This window comes from Hordeum vulgare, chromosome 1H (genome assembly GCF_904849725.1).
Source record: "Hordeum vulgare subsp. vulgare chromosome 1H, MorexV3_pseudomolecules_assembly, whole genome shotgun sequence".
NCBI classification, from domain to species: domain Eukaryota; kingdom Viridiplantae; phylum Streptophyta; class Magnoliopsida; order Poales; family Poaceae; genus Hordeum; species Hordeum vulgare.
In genome coordinates, this window is record NC_058518.1 from 12,944,290 (window position 1) to 12,963,347 (window position 19,058).

Below are 19,058 nucleotides of genomic sequence, written 5' to 3' on the forward strand. Positions count from 1 at the left end.
ATGCGGTTGCCATCGCCGTCGCTGCTCTTGCAGTGCCTGACCGGCTTACTGTCTCATGAAAAGGCCGCAGCTCACTGCATCGACATCGTGCCCGGGAGGGATCAGTCCTGCCTATCGTCACCGGCCGCCGAGATGGTCCCATCACAGGTTGCTTGTTTCCAGTCGTTGTTCATGGCAAAGTTACAAGTCCTGCCTGTTCAGAACATGTCCCATCGAGAAGGGCATTTCGTTATCTGCTGGCTAAGCTGGCGTTGTTTGCATCGGTATGCAGGATGTTCAGCCGTACAAGTATGCGGGCAACAATATTGAGATGCACGGCATGAATATATTCAAGGTGATCGATTACTTTTTCCTATACTTGCTACTTGTTCCAGCTTATTTTTGACCATTGCGGCTAAACGGTGTAAGGATTTATGGACTTGTGATTTAATCGTACTGGCCATTTTATGTGGTAGGCTTATAATTGGTGATTTTTGTTGGGGTTGAGTCATTGTCCTGCTGTCTCTCTCTCACGCTCGAACGACAAGAAAGAAGGAGGAATGAGGCAGTGGACAACAAGGTATACCCGGCGCACGAACGCCGCCGGCTGCACGAACAACCACTTTCTTCTACTCAAGCACGAACTCAAGCACCGCAGACTACAACCAGTACACGAAGGGCCTTTTATACCCAAGCTACACACATCAGGCTAGCGATCACATGCAACCACCCACGTACTGAATTGGCTTGCCGCTGCACTCGGCCACCATTAACAGCACTACTCACACGAGCTAACTAACTCACCCATGCATGCAACTAACGCAGTGTCCATGCAACGCCCGCCCCGCACTCCTCAGCTCCCGCGCCCGTCGCGCGCACGCACGCCAACGGGACGCGACTGGTTCCAGCGCCCGGCACGGCCACACCCGGCGCATCCGTCTAACCAACTCACACACACTCGCCACGAGCCTGACGCGTCCCGTACGCGCATGCACGCGCACCCGACGCAGTCGCCGTGGCTTATTGCCAACACACAACCTAAGCCACGACTCAGAGGAGCCCGTCGTCCTCGACTCCGACGACGTCCGCCAGCAGCGCGCGTTCCGCCGCCGGCTCCTTCCGCAGCTTGGGGCAGTCCCTCTTGAAGTGTCCGCGCACGCCGCACTTGTAGCAGCGTCCACGGCGGTTCCCGCCGATGCTCGATGCCACGCTCTTGCCGTCGTCGTCATCCCAAGCACCGCCATGTCGACGCTCCCGCGCTGCCCACTGCGCCGCCGTCATGAGCAGCTGCTGACCCCGCGCTCACCATCGTCTTGTCCACGAGCCGAACCCGCTCGTCGAACGCGAGCAGCCGCCCGAGCGCCTCGTCGAACGCCATGGTCGCCGTGTCACAGAACTGCTCGATGCCGGCGACGACGGGGAACAACCGATCCGGGACGGTGTCCAGCAGCTTCTTCACAAGCACCGCATCGCCCAGCGTCTCCCCTAGGCTCGCGAACCGCGTCGTCATCCCTGCCAGCCTCCCGGCGTACGCGTCCAACGCCTCGCCGTCCGCCATCTCCAAGCGGTCAAAGTCCCCGCGCAGCGTCGCCAACCTCGCCGCGCGGACACGATCGGCGCCGACGAACCTCACCTTCAAGGAGTCCCATACCTCCTTGGCGGTGAGCTTCGTCGCCACCTGCAGCAACACATCCTCCGGCAGCGCTCCAAGGAGCATTGCGCGCGCCGCCTTGTCCTTCTTGGCGTTCACCGCCGCGTCGCCCGGCGCCACCGCCTCCCACACGGTGTGGACGTCGAGAATCGCCTGCGCCTTGATCGCCCACACCGTGTAGTTGTCCGGCGTGAGCATCGGCATCGCCATTGACACCGATCCGCCCGCGCCTCCGCCATGTGGTACGATCGCCATTGCCGTCGGCGAGCTCCCGAACCGAAGCTCTGATGCCAAATGTTGGGGTTGAGTCATTGTCCTTGCTGTCTCTCTCTCTCACGCTCGAACGACAAGAAAGAAGGAGGAATGAGGCAGTGGACAACAAGGTATACCCGGCGCACGAACGCCGCCGGCTGCACGAACAGCCGCTTTCTTCTACTCAAGCACGAACTCAAGCACCGCAGACTACAACCAGTACACGAAGGGCCTTTTATACCCAAGCTACACACATCAGGCTAGCGATCACATGCAAGCACCCACGTACTGAATTGGCTTGCCGCTGCACTCGGCCACCACTAACAGCACTACTCACACGAGCTAACTAACTCACCCATGCATGCAACTAACGCAGTGCCCACGCAACGCCCGCCCCGCACTCCTCAGCTCCCGCGCCCGTCGCGCACGCACGCCAACGGGACGCGACTGGTTCCAGCGCCCGGCACGGCCACACCCGGCGCATCCGTCTAACCAACTCACACACACTCGCCATGAGCCTGACGCGTCCCGTACGCGCACGCACGCGCACCGGACGCAGTCGCCGTGGCTTATTGCCAACAATTTTCTGTTTTTAAACTTGTTTTAGGGGAAGTTCAGTGTTGTTGATATTGTGGGACTATCTAGATCAGATCTTGCAGCTACAAAAGGCCAAGGCAAGAGTAATAGCCCTACCAGTTATATCATTGTATTAACGAGTATGTAGAAGTTAATCATGTTGTTTCTTTAGGATTAGGAAAGAAAGCCAAACCGAGTCCTAGTAGTAATAAGATTCCTAGTCCTATTCTATTTTCATAGTCCCTTGTGGACGTGTATAAAAGACACCCTAGGGGTGTTGATTGTAACACCAGAAAAACGAAAAGCAATACAAAGCAAAGGCTCGACACGGGCCTTTAGCCATCAAATCCATCGATCAGTTTTAGTCGTGTCGCTAGTTACGCAAGTTCCGTCAAGTAGCCGGCCGAAGCAAGAATCCCGTAGGCACGCGTGTACAGCTGCATACGCACGTTCAAAAGCCAGCAGAGTACTTGGAAAGGCGAGGATCTGGATTTATCTTTTGCACTAGGGCCCTTGAAATGCTGTCAGAGTTCACTTGAGCTAGTAAATATTCTCAAGAATGAGATCTGTGATGGGCTACTGGCATTCAGAAGCAAACGTGTTTTAGAGGTACTACTCTACCTTCAGTCTATGTAATTTCTGATAATGCTATGCTCCTATGCTTGATTGTTTATTACTGCCCTTCCTTAAACTGATCCCTTATACGAAAGACTGAAACACATGTTATTTGAGGAAAAGCCTCTTGCATCGAAGCTACTTCTTTTGGCTGGGCCTGCTCTTTAGGCCCCTCAGATGCTAAACACGTGTATGGGCGTTTGAATCTTTGATTAATGTGTGGTTCTTCTGGTAAACTGTTTCAGTTATATATTTATCTGATGCAGCTGAGCTGCGGGTATGGGCTTCCTGGGATATTTTCTTGCCTGAAGGTACTGATCCTTGTTTTCTCTTTATTTATTATTTCAACAAAGTAACCTCAGATTTCACTTACCATCAGTCTCCCATGTCATTTACCATGGTGGCATGGTGACATATCTATCTGGTATATTACTGTTCATTATTGTTGTGTCCATGTACTTTCTAGGTCAGTGCTTTTTCGGCCGGATCTCGTTGACTCAGTCCAGATCTCGTTGGGTTCATTATTTACCATGATGGAGGGAGAGTCAAGTCAACTCAGTCCAGATCTCGTTGGGTTCATTTATATGCGACTTCGTCCGGCTAGCAACGAAGCCATTCATCTCACAAGCCTCATCCCCATTTCGTTGTTCCCTTCCCAGCATCTACCCCAAGTGTTGGATCTTCTCCAGGTTAGTGCTTTTTCTTCTATTACGAACCTTGTTGTTTTTCAGATGATCCTAGCACAGCCCTGTTCAGTGGCGAAGCCAGCAATTGGCAAGCTTTGGCTGCTGCCATACGTAATTAACACCTGTCATGTATACTAGGTCTATATGATACTTCATTGATGATTTGAGCTGAGATACATTTGCTAGTTACCACTGCCACATCATAAAATTGTGCCTGCATCCGCCACTGGCCCTGTTTATAGTTTAGTTAAAACAAATATGTTATGGCTTTACGCATGTTTTTCCTTAATTAAAAAGGTACACATGTTTCTGTAAAACAATATGTTATAAGCTATGGATTTCTGTGAGGCGTTTCCGCACAGATAGTAGATTTTATTTCCATTGTTTTGATAAATCCATGTCTTGCAGCAGCTCACATCCAACACTTCTCAGGGACTTAGTTTATGACTGATCTACATCACATGGACTGATCTACATGACATCACCTTGCCTACATCTACTGATCTACATGACATGCCCATGTCGATGCCACGCCCCTTTGCTTAATGCTTAGCCTAATTGAAGCCAGCGTATCGTACTTAATAGTACTAGTATAACACTGCAAGCAAGTACCATACTTAATAGTAGAAAATTTTGTTTCGAGAGTTAACACTGCAAGCAAGTACTGGTCCGTGCTTAATAGTACTAGTATAACAGTACATTCAGTTTTAGTGCTGTAAAATTACTACAACTCTGCAATTATAAGTTTATGACTGCTTCACAGCTCACATAATATCACCTGTTTCTATCTTGGAATCATAGGGATTGTTTTCAAAGATTCAGTTTAGCTTTCTAACATGTGCCTTCAGATCGATTTGAACCAAAAATTAGCATAACACTCATGAACTGTGAGCCTGTAGTGGATGGTATGTTTGATTTTCTTTCGAGTTGATGTGAGATGAATTAAAAATGTCACCATGTAGAGAATTAGAGAAAGCATATGAAAGTATTTTTGCCTGGTACGTGGAAAACCATTACTTGTACAGATGTATGATTAGTAGTTTTGTCATGTTTCCACTCCCTACATTTTTCAATATGCTGGAGAATGAAACTTCTTTTTAGTCTAATTGCTATTATCACTGTGGAGCTTCAAAAACATGGTATGGGATTTGAGGAAAAGCTGCTGCAGATTTTGGGAAAGTGGTATGTGAGCATGTATATGACCATGAAAGTTTTTCAGGTGAACGGGAAACTGCAGCATTTGATATCCTTTTGGGGAAAGGCTACAATGGACCCTCCAAATATTCTCTGCTTACTGCACATTTCATTTTTGTAGAGATTATGCCTGAAGCACCGGGTGTTTGAAATATCTCAAGCTGATCTTCAGAACGATGAGGACCAGGCCTACAGGAAGATTATGCCTGAACCATTTGTCGTTTCTCCTTTGGCCCCGTCTATTCTTGTCCCATCTCTTTGCTACACACTTTTTTAGATTGCAAGTTTCTGCATGTACTAGTGTTGGCTATTATAAGGAAATTGCTTGTTCGCATCGTTTAGAGAACGCTAGTTGGTACTTTTACCCAAACCGAATGTTTCTGAACTTTTTCTGTGGTTGTGTTCAATTTATCCCATGACTATAAAAAAATGTAGCACGCCGAAACACAGTAAGAGGATGTGATAAGAAAATTGTTCAGTTGTTTTCTGCTCGTACAATTTATGCCCAGTTTCTTCTATTTATCTTGTGATAATGTGACTTGGAAAGTATAAATGTTATCATTTCCTTTTAATTCAACATTCAAGTCATCCTTCCTTGCAGATAACGGAAACCTCCATAGGTCAAGCACTATGCCGGGGGTGGTCAAGGATACTGAGATAACTACTGAAACTACGGGTCCATCAAATCTAGAAAGGTCAAAAACTGAGAGGCGCAAACAAAGTAACCCAGCTGATGATCCTGCTAAACAGTTATTGGATGATAAGATTTCCATAAGGAAAAACGTGTGTATACCTGGCCCTCTTATCTTCCTTGGTATGATGAAATGTAGCTTCTTCTTGACGCGGTCCATGTGCTGGTTATGTAAATGTAGGAGGTATTGAATTGTTAATTATGTTAGCTTCTGTATGAACATTGTCATTAATATGTTTGGGAGATAGTTTTTATATGTAATTACATCTCTATAGAAGTTGGAGCTAATGAAATTGCAAGTGCTTTAGTGGGTTGGAACAACATAGTATATACAAATTTGTAAGTTTTGACATACTGCAGTGCATTGCATGGAAGCTTGAAACATGGCTAGATTTACTAATTTGTGTCTGGTGCTGGATTTTTCTCTCTTCTAATCTTCTGCAAATTTAACTTCACACAGCTCAAAATGTTAAATCGAATAGCTACAGTGAAGGATAATCGAACTGTGGTTGTTAATGTACCAAGTACACTAGAAGCGACTCCAATTGACGTTGGAGCAGTGGATGGCTATGCGGATGTTGTAGTTGAACAATCATTTTGTAGTCAGCCGCTCATCTCTTAACTAGCATCAGTGATTCAAGGCCTAGGGGTGTTCCACGATGGGCAACCTTGTCAGTTCAGTCTAGTGTAAGATTTATATATGTGGAAACATCAGAGACCTTGACTCGCAGTTTGCAAACATGTCTTTGAAACACAAGGATATATTGTTAACTATGATATCATGATAATCTTTTGATCGAATATTTTTAATACACATATGAGATTTTAACAACTTGATCTGGTTCCACTTTCTTGACAAATTTGTGCAAAATGTTTTCAGGTACTCAACCTATTGATGCACATGGACATGATGACTCTCTAGCGTTTATGGACCAACCAACCTGTAATCATGGACCTTATTGTCTTGTAGACCATTTGGTGTTTCGAGTGTTTTGGTGCTTGCATTTTGTGCATGTAGATACAAACTTGTGTGTTCTGGACCATCTGAAGTCTCTCATAGTAACCAATAGTCCTTATCTTTTTGTGACTTGTGTGTTCTAGATGATTGTTAAGATGGTCAAAACTATGCTTCCTCTAGGTTAATTTGTTTGTCAACTTGCGTTCAATGTATGTGCATGTTTATAAACATATTTTCATCATGGTGTAATATGTGTTTATCTTGAACCTTCTTGTGGGTGTGAGGATAATAATTGAATATTTTTAGAGCTGATAGTATAACATGTGGCGCACCATGAGCTATACTAATGGCACACCTGGGATGCATACTAATGGCGCACCTGGGAGGCATACTAATGGCGCATCTGGGAGGCATACTAATGGCGCACCATGAGCTATACTAATGGCGCACTGCCTGGTGCGCCATTAGTAAAAAATTCTAATGGCGTGATGCTAGTGGCGCATCTATAGTGCGACATTAGTAGCCAAAACAGGTGCACCACTAGCAGGCCTTTTCTTAGTAATGAGTGGTCCTTCAAATGTAACTCTTTGGTCTGTTGGTCCTGCTCACTTATATCAAAGACAAGATTGAATGAGTATATGTGTGGTACTAATAGTCAATCAGCTTTCACAAAGAAAAAATCAGAATTTTTTTTTACCAGAATATAGGACGAACATCCTCTTTGACACGGAAAACATTAGTTGGTGGCCTCCAAGGTAATGTTCTTGAAATCTTGGATTCCTCTATTAATCCAAGATTCTGGAGAAACAATAGTTAGCTGTTAGAAACTCGTCAGAGCAAAAAATTAAACCAAGCAAGACAAGGAAATCACCATCAGAATTGCTAAAGCGGTCTTTTCCATGTTTAGTGTGTAAAGGTGCAAAGTCTTGAGGCGCGAGAGTTTTGGATAGCAATATGCAGTTTCTATATATGTTCTATTGGATAGTTAATTGAGAGTTTCTTCATCAATTCATAGGATATGAAAATTGCATAGGATCGATAGCAATATGTTCCATTTTGGAATCCTATAAAGATCAATTTCTCTTTAGTTGTAGTGAAACAATTTTATGGGGCGTTCTTTGATCCAAGGTTATGAAAATTGCATATAGCTAGTGATCTCTCTAGGTTCCATTGGATAGCAATATGATATGTCATAGTTATGAAAATTGCATATAGCTAGTGATCTCTCTAGGTACCATTGGATAGCTATAGTGATCTCTCTAGGTTTCATTGGATAGCAATATGCAATATATCTAGCTTGTTGCATATATATATATATATATATATATATACATATATATATATATATATATATATATGTATGTATATATATGTATATATATATATATATATATATATATATATATATATATATATATATATATATATATATATATATATATATATATATATATATATATATATATATCATAGTTAATTTACGATTTCATGATCAATTCATAGGATATGAAAATTGCATAGGATAGCAATATGTTCCATTTGAATCCTAAAGATAATTTTCTCTTTAGTTCTAGTGAAACATTTTTCCTTGTTGCAGCAGTATGTAACATTTGTTCTATTTTAAATTGTTGTTGTTGCAGTAGTTACAAGCATTGTCCAGAATTCATGGACTTCCTTCGCAGCAGCATCAGTTTTGCTACCGTTGACATAATGAACGACAAGCTGAAGATGGGGCACAACTTCGGTATTGAGATACCAGCTGTATGCCTCATTGATCTCCAACGGGAATTCATGCTTCGACATGAGAGGACTTCGATGGCTCATATGGCAGTCGCCTTGATCGACGAGGAGTATGCTGATATGAAGACCAAATTCCCAAAGTCTCAGCACATATTTTGGGAGAAGACAACACTTGATCGTATCAACATTGAGTATGCATCAAAAGATGCATACGTTCCATATGAGTTGTACCGCAAGATTCGAGTCGTCAACTATGGTCGACGTCACCTCAGAGCAGGTGGACATTCTGATTCAGACGATTCAGACGAGTAGTGTTCACAACGGCGAACGCTTGTGTGTGTGTGTATATATATATATATATATATATATATATATATATATATATATATATATATATATATATATATGCTAGCTATTATTATGTACTGTTTGGACTAGTATCATTATATACTGCTTGGATCAATTTATATATGTCTAGTTTCTGTTTGTGCCATTATAGTTTTCAAATTTGAATGGTTTAGCCCTTTCTAACTTCATTTGCTACTTTTCATGGTATCATGCATTTTCCACCTCAGAACTTTTGTACACAAAGTGCATCCAGTTTTTGCCGCAACCCTCTCAACTTTTTAGCACTTGCTATGTGGGTGAAATGATGATACCATACCAACTTTCAACCTATTCAAAGTTCATTTGTAGTGCTTTTCAATTTCTGGGCCATTTAGCTCAAACAATTCAGTAAATGCATGAAAAATACCAAATGAACTCAGAAAGTGTTGAAAATTGATGATGCAGCCTTGAATGGTGCATTTTGAACACAAAAAAAGTCTTGAGTTCAAATAAGTTCAAAAACAAATCCCATTTGTAACAGATGAGTTTTCGTAAGAAACTCTCATACTTCTAAAAAGACTTTCCGATTTGTACACGAAGTGCATCCAGTTTTTGCCGCAACCCTCTCAACTTTTTAGCACATGCTATGTGGGGCAAAATGATGATACCATGCCAACTTTCAACCTATTCAGAGTTCATTTGTAGTGCTTTTCAATTTTTGGGCCATTTAGCTCAAAAAAATCAGTAAATGCATGAAAAATACTAAATGAACTCAGAAAGTGTTGAAAATTGATGATGCGGCCTTGAATGGTGCATTTTGAACACACAAAAAGTCTTGAGTTCAAATAAGTTTTAAAAAATGAAATCCATTTTGTATTCAAAAAAATGAAATCCCTTTTGTAACAGATGAATTTTCGTAAAAAACCCTAATACTTCAAAAGAGATTGTCTGATTTGTACACGAAGTGCATGCAGTTTTTGCCGCAACCCTATCAACTTTTTAGCACATGCTATGTGGGTGAAATGATGATGCCATGCGAACTTTCAACCTATTCAGAGTTCATTTGTAGTGCTTTTCAATTTATGGGCCATTTAGGTCAAAACAAATCAGTAAATGCATGAGTAATACCAAATAAACTCGGAAAGTGTTGAAAATAGATGATGTGGCCTTGAATGGTGCATTTTGAACACACAAAAAGTCTTCAGTTAAAATAAGTTCAAAAAATGTAATTTCTTTTGTAACAGATGAGTTTTCGTAAAAACCCTGATACTTCAAAAGAGATTCTTCGATTTGTACACGAAGCGCATCCAGTTTTTGCCGCAACCCTCTCAAATTTTTAGCACATGCTATGTGGGTGAAATTATGATACCATGCCAACTTTCAACCTATTCAGAGTTCATTTGTAGTGCTTTTAAATTTCTAGGCCATTTAGCTCAAAAAACAAAATCAGTAAATGCATGAAAAATACCAAATGAACTCAGAAAGTGTTCAAAATTGATGATGCGGCCCTGAATAGTGCATTTTGAACACACATAAAGTCTTGAATTTAAATAAGTTCAAAATACGAAATCCCTTTTGTAACACACGAGTTTTCGTAAGAAACCCTCATGCTTCGAAAAAGATTGTCCGATTTGTACACGAAGTGCATCCAGTTTTTGCCGCAACTCTCTCAACTTTTTAGCACATGCTATCAGGGTGAAATGATGATACCATGCCAACTTTCAACCTATTCACAGTTCATTTGTAGTGCTTTTTAATTTCTGGGCCATTTAGCTCAAAAAAATCAGTAAATGCGCGCAAAATACCAAATGAACTCAGAAAGAATTGAAAATTGATGATGTGGCCTTGAATGGTGCACTTTGAACACACAAAAAGTCTTGAGTTCAAATAAGTTCAAAAAATAAATCTCTTTTGTAACAGATCTGTTTTCGTAAGAAACCCTGATACTTCTAAAGAGATTGTCCGATTTGTACACGAAGTACAACTAGTTTTTGCCGCAACCCTCTCAACTTTTTAGCACATGATATGTGGGTGAAATGATGATACCATGCCAACTTTCAACCTGTACACAGTTCATTTGTAGTGTTTTCAATTTCTGGGCCATTTAGCTCAAAAAATTAGTAAATGCGTGAAAAATACCAAATGAATTCAGAAAGTGTTGAAAATTGATGACGTGGCATTGAATGGTGCATTTTGAACACATAAAAAGTCTTGAGTTCAAATAAGTTCAAAAAAATGAAATCCATTTTGTAACAAATCTGTTTTTGATTAAAACCGTGATACTTTGAAAGAGATTGTCCAATTTGTACACGAAGTGCATCCAATTTTTGCCGAACCCTCTCAACTTTTTAGCACATGTTATGTAGGTGAAATGATGATACCATGCCAACTTTCAACCTGTTCAGAGTTTTTTTGTAGTGCCTTTCAATTTCTAGGCCATTTAGCTAAAAAAATGAGTAAATGCATGAAAAATACCAAATGAACTCGTAAAGTGTTGAAAATTGATGATGTGGCCTAGAATGGTGCATTTTGAAAACACAAAAAGTCTTGAGTTTAAATAAGTTCTAAAAAATGAAATCACTTTTGTAACAGATTTGTTTTTGATTAAAATAATCATTTAAAATAACCTAAAACCTTTCAAATTGAATATAAAGATTAAAAACACAGTAATATTAAATAGGAGGAAAAAGAATCACTCAAAAATTTATTTTTTAGTAAAGTTAGTCACAAAATAAAATAAAAAAAGTAAAAAAGAAACAAAAAAACTAATTTTTTTTAAAAATGCCACGTAATGGGCCACCACGCGTGAATACGACTAGAAACCCACCCTGAGAATTGGGCCAGAATTCAGGCAGAAGGCCCAGTAGGCCTACAGGCAGTAACAAATTAGGACCGAAAGCCTGCATTTGAGAGGTGCTCGAGTGGGTCTACGCACCAATGCTTACAAACCACTCTCAGGCTCTCTCGGCTAGCGAGGTGGGACTAAACATCCAGCCGCATCGCGGCTGTGGCAGGCACAAGCCTTTAGTCTCGGTTTGTCCCACCAACCGACACGAAATACGCCCTTTTGTGTCGGTTGTCGGCACCAACCGGGACTAAAGGTCTCTTCTTCCCGCCCTTTGGGCTGTTGGAAATTGGCCTTTAGTCCCGGTTTGCAGCACAAGCCGAGACGATAGGGGTGCATTGGTCCCGGTTTGTGCCTCGAACCATGACCACTGGTTTTCGCATATAGATGAGAGTTGTCGAAATTTTCCCCCAAACTCTCCCATTTGCCCCCCGAGCCCGTCCTCCTCGTCGTCGCCGCCGTCCCGAGCCCGTCGTCCTCCTCCTCGTCGCCGCCACCCCGAGCCCGTCCTCCTCCTTGTTGTCGCCGCCGCCCTCCTCCTGGTCGTCGCCTGTGCGAATACTTCCAAGACGAGCACGGCCTGTGCGACACGCCTCACCTAGTTCATGATAGGCGCTTCAGCATCATGCTGGATGAGGACTTCGAAGTGGATACAGTAATTCACAACGACAAATCTTTTTTCGTAATTAAGCATGACTTCTTTTGCTTCAACTTATAATTTTTATTTTTTACTATTCTACTAGTGTATCCCCTGCCATGCAAGAATTTATTTCTTGGATAAGATTGGTTTCAGTACTGGAAAAATTATGGAGGTAAAGATAGTTCACTTGAGGACCGAGCATGGTTATACTTTTGCCGTAAAGTTGTACAATGCAGACACCTACTCCTTTTTTGAATGCAAAAGTTGGGTAGCACTATGCAAGGCTCCAGTTGATTTGCATACGCCTCCAGTTGTACCATTACGTGAGTTTCTCAACCATATTTATTAAGTAATTTATATTGTTTATTTAAAAATAGTTGACAACTTATTTTCATTCTTCCAAAAATATACGGAAGATGATAGACAGAACCTACTACTACAATGATGAAGCGGAATTAACTTATAAGGAGAAAAATCATCTTGTCGCATTTATTAATAATCTTGAGAATTATAATAGCTATCACCAAACACCTCCACATTATGGTCAATACGTGCCACTATTGCACGTGGTGAACTACGGTAACATGCATGGAGATTGCATGGTAAGATTTTCTACTATTACGACATCCGTGCATCTTTTGCATAAATTCTTGTAAAACTAAACTATATTGCTAGCTACAAAGTTATTACTATGTTTTTCAATAGAAAATCCCGCAGGATTGTGTGCCTCATCTGATGTTTCCAAGAGGTCGCTTTGATGTTATGAGCATACAACCAACACAGCCAGGTCAGCCTATGTATATTCATCACTCTTGTCCATACCGGATTTCTAAAACCGATGAAATAACAATCAAAGATTCGAAAAAATGTATGGTCAATCGTAGAGAGCTACTTGAAAGCAACATTGTGCGTAGGCCAAGAATTGGAGACAGGATGATCTCCATTCTCCATAATGGAGAGGCAGGGCCTATCTTGTTTTATGATATTCTACCTAAGAGAGGGTAGAGTAGGTCCTATGTGAGAGGACTAGGTCCTAGGTCCAGGTTTTGAGGATCCAAAGAATACAGACAAAGTCTTCAGACTCAAAAAGGCTCTGTATGGTGTCAAGCAAGCCCCTCGGGCATGGTATGATACATTGAAGGAATTCCTCATGAAGAAAGGCTTCAAACCTGGTTCACTCGATCCAACTCTTTTCACAAAATCCTATGATAATGAGCTGTTTGTATGTCAAATATATGTTGATGATATCATATTTGGTTGTACTGACAAAAGATACAGTGATGAATTTGCCTACATGATGAGTGAAGAATATCAGATGTCCATGATGAGGGAGCTGAAATTCTTCTTAGGTCTTCAAATTTGTCAACAAAGCAATTGAATCTTCATATCACAGGAGAAATACCTCAAGGATGTTCTCAGGAAATTCGACATGCACAAATGCAAAGGTGCCAAGACTCCGATGCCTACCAACGGTCACCTCGGCACTGATGAAAATGGTAAAGATTTTGATCAGCAGGTATACCGTTCTATGATTGGCTCTTTATTGTATCTATGTGCATCTAGGCCAGATATAATGCTTAGTGTTTGCATGTGTGCACGTTTTCAAGCAAAACCGAAGGAATCACACCATAAGGCTGTGAAATATATTCTTCGATACTTAGCTCACACACCAACACTAGGATTATGGTATCCCAGGGGCTCCAATCTTCATCTGGTAGGGTATTCTGATTCAGACTATGCTGGTGACCGTGTGGATGGCAAGTCAACTTCTGGCACATGCCATTTCCTCGAAAGACCACTAGTTTGCTGGTCCCCAAAGAAGCAGAACTGCGTATCACTCTCCACTGCCGAAGCTGAGTACATTGCTGCTGGTTCTTGCTGTGCTCAATTGCTGTGGATGAAGCAAACCCTCAAGGACTACGGCATCAACATGAAGAATGTGCCTCTCTACTGTGACAATGAGAGTGCTATCAAGATTGCATACAACCCAGTACAACACTCGAAGACCAAGCATATCGAGATTCGTCATCATTTTCTTTGGGACCATGTCCTCAAGGGCAATATCCTCATCGACCATGTGAAGACTGATGATCAACTAGCAGATATCTTCACTAAGCCATTGGATGAGAAAAGGTTTTGCAAGTTGCGGTGTGAGCTAAATATCTTAGAATCTTCAAATGTTTTGTAAAAACATGCACACATCCTAACACTTATGCAAAGTTGATGACTTAGATGTGCAACACATGATGAAACGATTTTCTTCAACTGATGAAGAAAGTCACTCTAAATGTGAAGAAATTGATTCTCAGGGCCCTACGACAATTGTACACGGCGTGTGTAATCAACATTCTTATATGGTGGGTAACGCCACCGCCCAATGTGAAATCCCTCAAGTTGATTTTCTTCAAATTATCAATTTCCTCAAAATGCATTTTTTTTTTCTTCAAAACAGTTGTTCTTCATTGTGATGATCTATTACAAAATCTTCAAAAACACTTGATGACTTTCATTTGCCTAAGTAGACTGTGATTTCTAGTCCTCAACAACATTCACTTATTGCTAATTCTTCAAGTTGATGTTTCTGCTAAGTGAATGTGATCGGACCCTACTTTTCCTCTATGCTATACTTATCCAGTCTATTCAATTCTTCGTATGCGTTCTACTTGAAACTTTGTTCAAAATCCTCACTACATCCTTGTCAGCTGATGATTTTGTAACGAAAGTCCTCAAGTCTTCAAAAATTGTTTTCTTTAAAGGCACAGTAACTGAACCCCCACTTCCCACGATCGGATAACCACGATCTCCACTATTTCCACCGCATCGTACGGGAGCTACACGTGTCCTGCGAAGACGTAGAGGCAGGGGCTATTTGGTCCGAAACTTTCGTGCCAAACAGTAACTTTTGGGCTATAAATATGTCCTTATCCCCCTCAGTATCCTCTTCTTCGCCTCATCGCTCTCCTGCCACAGCACACTCCACCAAACCCTAGCGCCACCGCTGGTAGTCTTGTCGCCGGTGAGGAAGAGCTTCACTGCCTCGACCTCTTCGTCGCCAGAATCACGCCGGAGTCGGACCATCTTCGTCCGCCGCCGCCGTAGACGTCCTCCTCCGCCAAGTTAGGGTGCATTGGACACTCGAACGAAGAGCCTCTCCAACACTACTTTCTGTGATCTTCGTACGCACCTTCCAGGGTAAATATATCCCATTTTTACGGCAGATTAGATCTGAAATTTTACATCTTCTATGTGAAATCTGTTTTTCCTCAAGATACGATGCGCACATGATCCCTCAAACACTACCTATCACCACAATCATTGATGAACTAGCTAAGCATCTAAGATTTTCACGAGATTCCTCAATTGTGCGAATTTTCGGATCTGTACAACTCTGGAACCCAAGAACTGTATGCTTAGGCAAATTCCTCAACCACTGGTTATATTCCTCAAACTGTCAAACTTTTGCATTTTCTTTAAATCTGAGAACGCGTATGTGACCTCTCCAAATTCCTCGCAACTATACTCTGTTCACAGGTACACACATGTCAGCTGATGAATCTCTCGGTTCTCATCACATTAACTCATTTGCAACGTTTCTGGAAGAAACTCTTCAAGGCTCATCAGAATCCTCAAGAGTTCAAAATCATCAGCAAAATCCTCAACTGAAGAAAATGGAGGAAGAGAGAAAACAGAAGGGAGGAAAGAAACTGGAGCAAAACACTGCGGCTGATATCCCTGAGGACATATACTTGGACTATTGTACGCCTGATGAACATGAGACAATGGCCAAGAGAAAGATAAGGCTTCAGAAGATTGAACGCCGATGGGCGAAGGAATGGAAGGAGTACAGGTTTGTGACTCCAAAATATGCAAAGAAATTTGCTTTGAAGCCTCCTGACAGAAGGGCCCCACTTGAGGATCATCAAGTAGCACACTCCTCAAGTCTCATGACAATTGATGACTACCCAGATGAGAATGAAAAACATCTGGCCAAGCTCAAGAAGCAGGCAGAAGCTGCAGTGAGGAAATTTAATGAATCCTCAGCTGCTGCCTCTGGTGCTGCTAATTCCTGAGCGGCAGAAACCTCGGGCTCAGAAATTCCTCACACGCAGTCTGTGCCATCAAAGCAAAGGGCTCCAAAGCCTCAAGAGAAGTCTGCTCAGGCTTCTGTCATAAAATCCTTAGCCCCAAAACCCTCATTACCAAAACCTTCAACACCAAAACCATCAGCGCCAAAACCCTCTGCACCAATCTCCTCAGCACCAAAATCCTCAGCTCCACCTCCAAAGCCTCAAGAGAAACCAGTACAGAAGCATGTCGTGAAACCTACGACCGTCAGCTTCAGCTCCTCACTCCCAGCTGCAACTAGCTCGGAGACAAAGTCTTCAACACCACTTATGAAGACTTTGACAACTACTGAACGTGCACCTCTGCCCAGCCCCAGCAAAATCATCGCAGTCCCGTCTGCATCAGAGGGAAGTGATGAATATGATGATGAAACCCTGCAAGCCATCATCAGAAACAAGCAAGAAAGGGTAGCACAAGCATCAGGCAGTGATATTCCTCTGGCCATGGACCCCAAGGTCCTCCTAGACTACATCAATATATGGTATGAGGACCCAAACACTCCCATTGATGATTTGAAACTTCCTCCTGGCATCAGCCACATGGTGGCCACCTTCATAAATGAAGCCAAGTGGAAAGAACAGCAGACCAGGCAGGCAAAGGTTGCAAAGGCCAAAAAGGAGAAATTCCTCAGGCAGAATCTCCTCAAGCTGACTCCTAATGCACTGGTGTCAACCCAGGCAGGGCTGCAAGTATTGACTGACAAGTATGACAAGCTGTCAGATCGCAAAAGCATCAAGCGCAATTTCATCAAGCTAGCCACTAGTGCCGTTGATGACTACAACAAGAAAACCGCAACCCCAGCTCCAACTCCTCAGCCCCTGGTTGAGCAGCCAGCAGATGCATCTCCTGATGAGGAGGAAACTCCTCAAGCTGAGGAAGAACATCAAGAGCGCCGTGTTGATGAACCGGCCATTGAAGAAATCATCACGGAAACTGCAACTGATGAAATTGCAACCACTGATGAGACTGCTCCTGATCCAGCTGCTTCATCAAAGCAGGCTGATGACTCTGTTCCAGCTGGTTCCTCACTACCAGCTGAAGAATCTGCAGAAAGAACACCTTCACCAAAAGCTTCAAAGGTGAAGAAGATAATTCCGTCTGTATCAGACGCGAAGAAAACAAGAGCTGCTGAAAAGGAAGCCAAGAAGAGAAAAACCACCTCAGCAGTAGAAGAGACAGAGGCAAAGTGCCTCAAAGACACTGAAGAAACTGCTCCTCTGGATCCAGTGCCTCTAAATGTCGCCCCTTCATATGAGATGGTCGTCATTGATGACCTAGCTACAAGGGCAGATGAGGAAATGAAGGATGTCGCCTCTGAGGAACACACTGATGAGCAAATCCAGATTGATGACAGTCCTCAACCTCTTATTCCTCAGACAGAGACTGCTCAAGCATCAGCTGCACCAGCTGATGAAACTGCTTCTGCCACAAAGCCAGCTGAAGAAAAACAAGCTGAGGAAAATGTACATTCTGAGCAGACTCCTCAAGATGAGGAACAGGCTCACCCAACTCCTCCAAATGAGAAAGAAACAGAAATTCCTCAGCCTGAAGCTCAGCCAGAGCAAGCATCATCTCCCCAGCAAGAAGTACCAGCTGATGAAATTCCTCACCTTGAGGAAAATGCTGAAGAAAATGTACCCGCCCAAGACAATGAATTCATTGTGCTCAACCCAGAGACTGCCATTGTTGTCTCCTCCCCCAATCCTCAGCAAAATCTTAAGCCAGTTCAGCGCCAACCATTCTCCAAGCGTCCAAAGTTTCAGAAAGAAGATTTCTTTGAAGAACGCATGTATTTCATCGGAGAGAACCCTTATGACAAGCCTCAAATGAGGCATCTGAAGTTTTGGACAAGGACTCAGATGAACTACTATTTCTCTGTGCTCTGTGGACGCAACAAGATATTCCAGCACAGGCACAATCCTCATGTTGAGCTTGAAGCAATACCCTGCCTGGAACCAGTCCTCAATGTACTCCACGATGCAGGTTTGCTCCCTATGTGCTTAGACATATCAGACTGGAATAGTGAGCTTATTCTTCAGTTCTATGCCACTCTGCACATATCTGGCAACGCTGATGACATCAACACTTGGGTGTTTGACTGGATGTCCCAAAATACTCACTACAAAGCTCCTGCTTCTGAACTCCTCAGAGAACTGCCCGTACCAATTCCCTCAGATGGGGCAGTGAAGCTTTATGGTGAGCGTGAGCTGCCAAATGGTATGATGGAAGTCCTCATGAAGCCTTTGGCTGCAGACAAACCCTCAAGAACAACCTTCCTCGTCCATGAGCTCAAGTACACACCTCGGTCTGTCTACAGAATCCTATGCAGTGTGCTCGCGCCAATCAAAGGCCATGACGATGAAGAAGATGTTGTAGGCCTCATGAAGAATATCCTCTTCAACATCATTCACGGTATTCCCATTAATATCCATGATTTCTTCTTGAGGACTTTGGCCGACAATGCAATGTGCCCCTATGATCACAAGATTTATGCCCCGTGGATCATGAGATTCATCAGGACAAGGACAGGCATCAACTTTCACGGTGATTGTCAAAACCATGTTGGTTATATGCCTCCTATCCGGGTCAACAAGAAGACTTTTGAGCCCATTGAAGGAAAAGGAAAATCTGTGATTGAAGAAGGCAGCAGGCCCCTTGATGGTCAGTTCAGAGAGCCAGAAGCATATTCTTCATGGGAGGATACTGAGACTCGTCCAGTAAGCCCAGTTCCTCCTCGCGTGCTGAACACCAGAGAGCTCCTCCCCAGTCTTCACCAGAA

The 19,058-nt window shown here is 42.9% G+C and overlaps 2 protein-coding genes and 1 pseudogene across 2 annotated transcripts in view; 1 reads left to right on the forward strand and 2 right to left on the reverse strand.

Moving 5' to 3' along the window:
• LOC123445487 lies at window positions 1-6,787 on the forward strand. Its single transcript, XM_045122509.1, has 7 exons — window positions 1-147; window positions 272-334; window positions 2,490-2,602; window positions 2,926-3,067; window positions 3,319-3,384; window positions 3,540-3,762; window positions 6,525-6,787. The coding sequence occupies exons 1-6, from the start codon at window positions 1-3 to the stop codon at window positions 3,567-3,569; spliced, it is 561 nt and encodes a 186-aa protein (XP_044978444.1). The 3' UTR covers window positions 3,570-3,762; window positions 6,525-6,787.
• LOC123445300 lies at window positions 1,030-1,628 on the reverse strand (annotated as a pseudogene).
• Window positions 6,041-19,058, reverse strand: part of LOC123395534 (probable methylenetetrahydrofolate reductase) — a 24,760-nt gene continuing 11,742 nt past the window's right edge. Inside the window, exons 4-6 of the mRNA XM_045090549.1 lie at window positions 7,300-7,373; window positions 7,141-7,210; window positions 6,041-6,082 (exon numbers count right to left, since the gene is read on the reverse strand). Of these exons, the coding sequence (XP_044946484.1) occupies window positions 6,041-6,082; window positions 7,141-7,210; window positions 7,300-7,373 (186 nt within the window). The remainder of the gene's footprint in view (window positions 6,083-7,140; window positions 7,211-7,299; window positions 7,374-19,058) is intronic.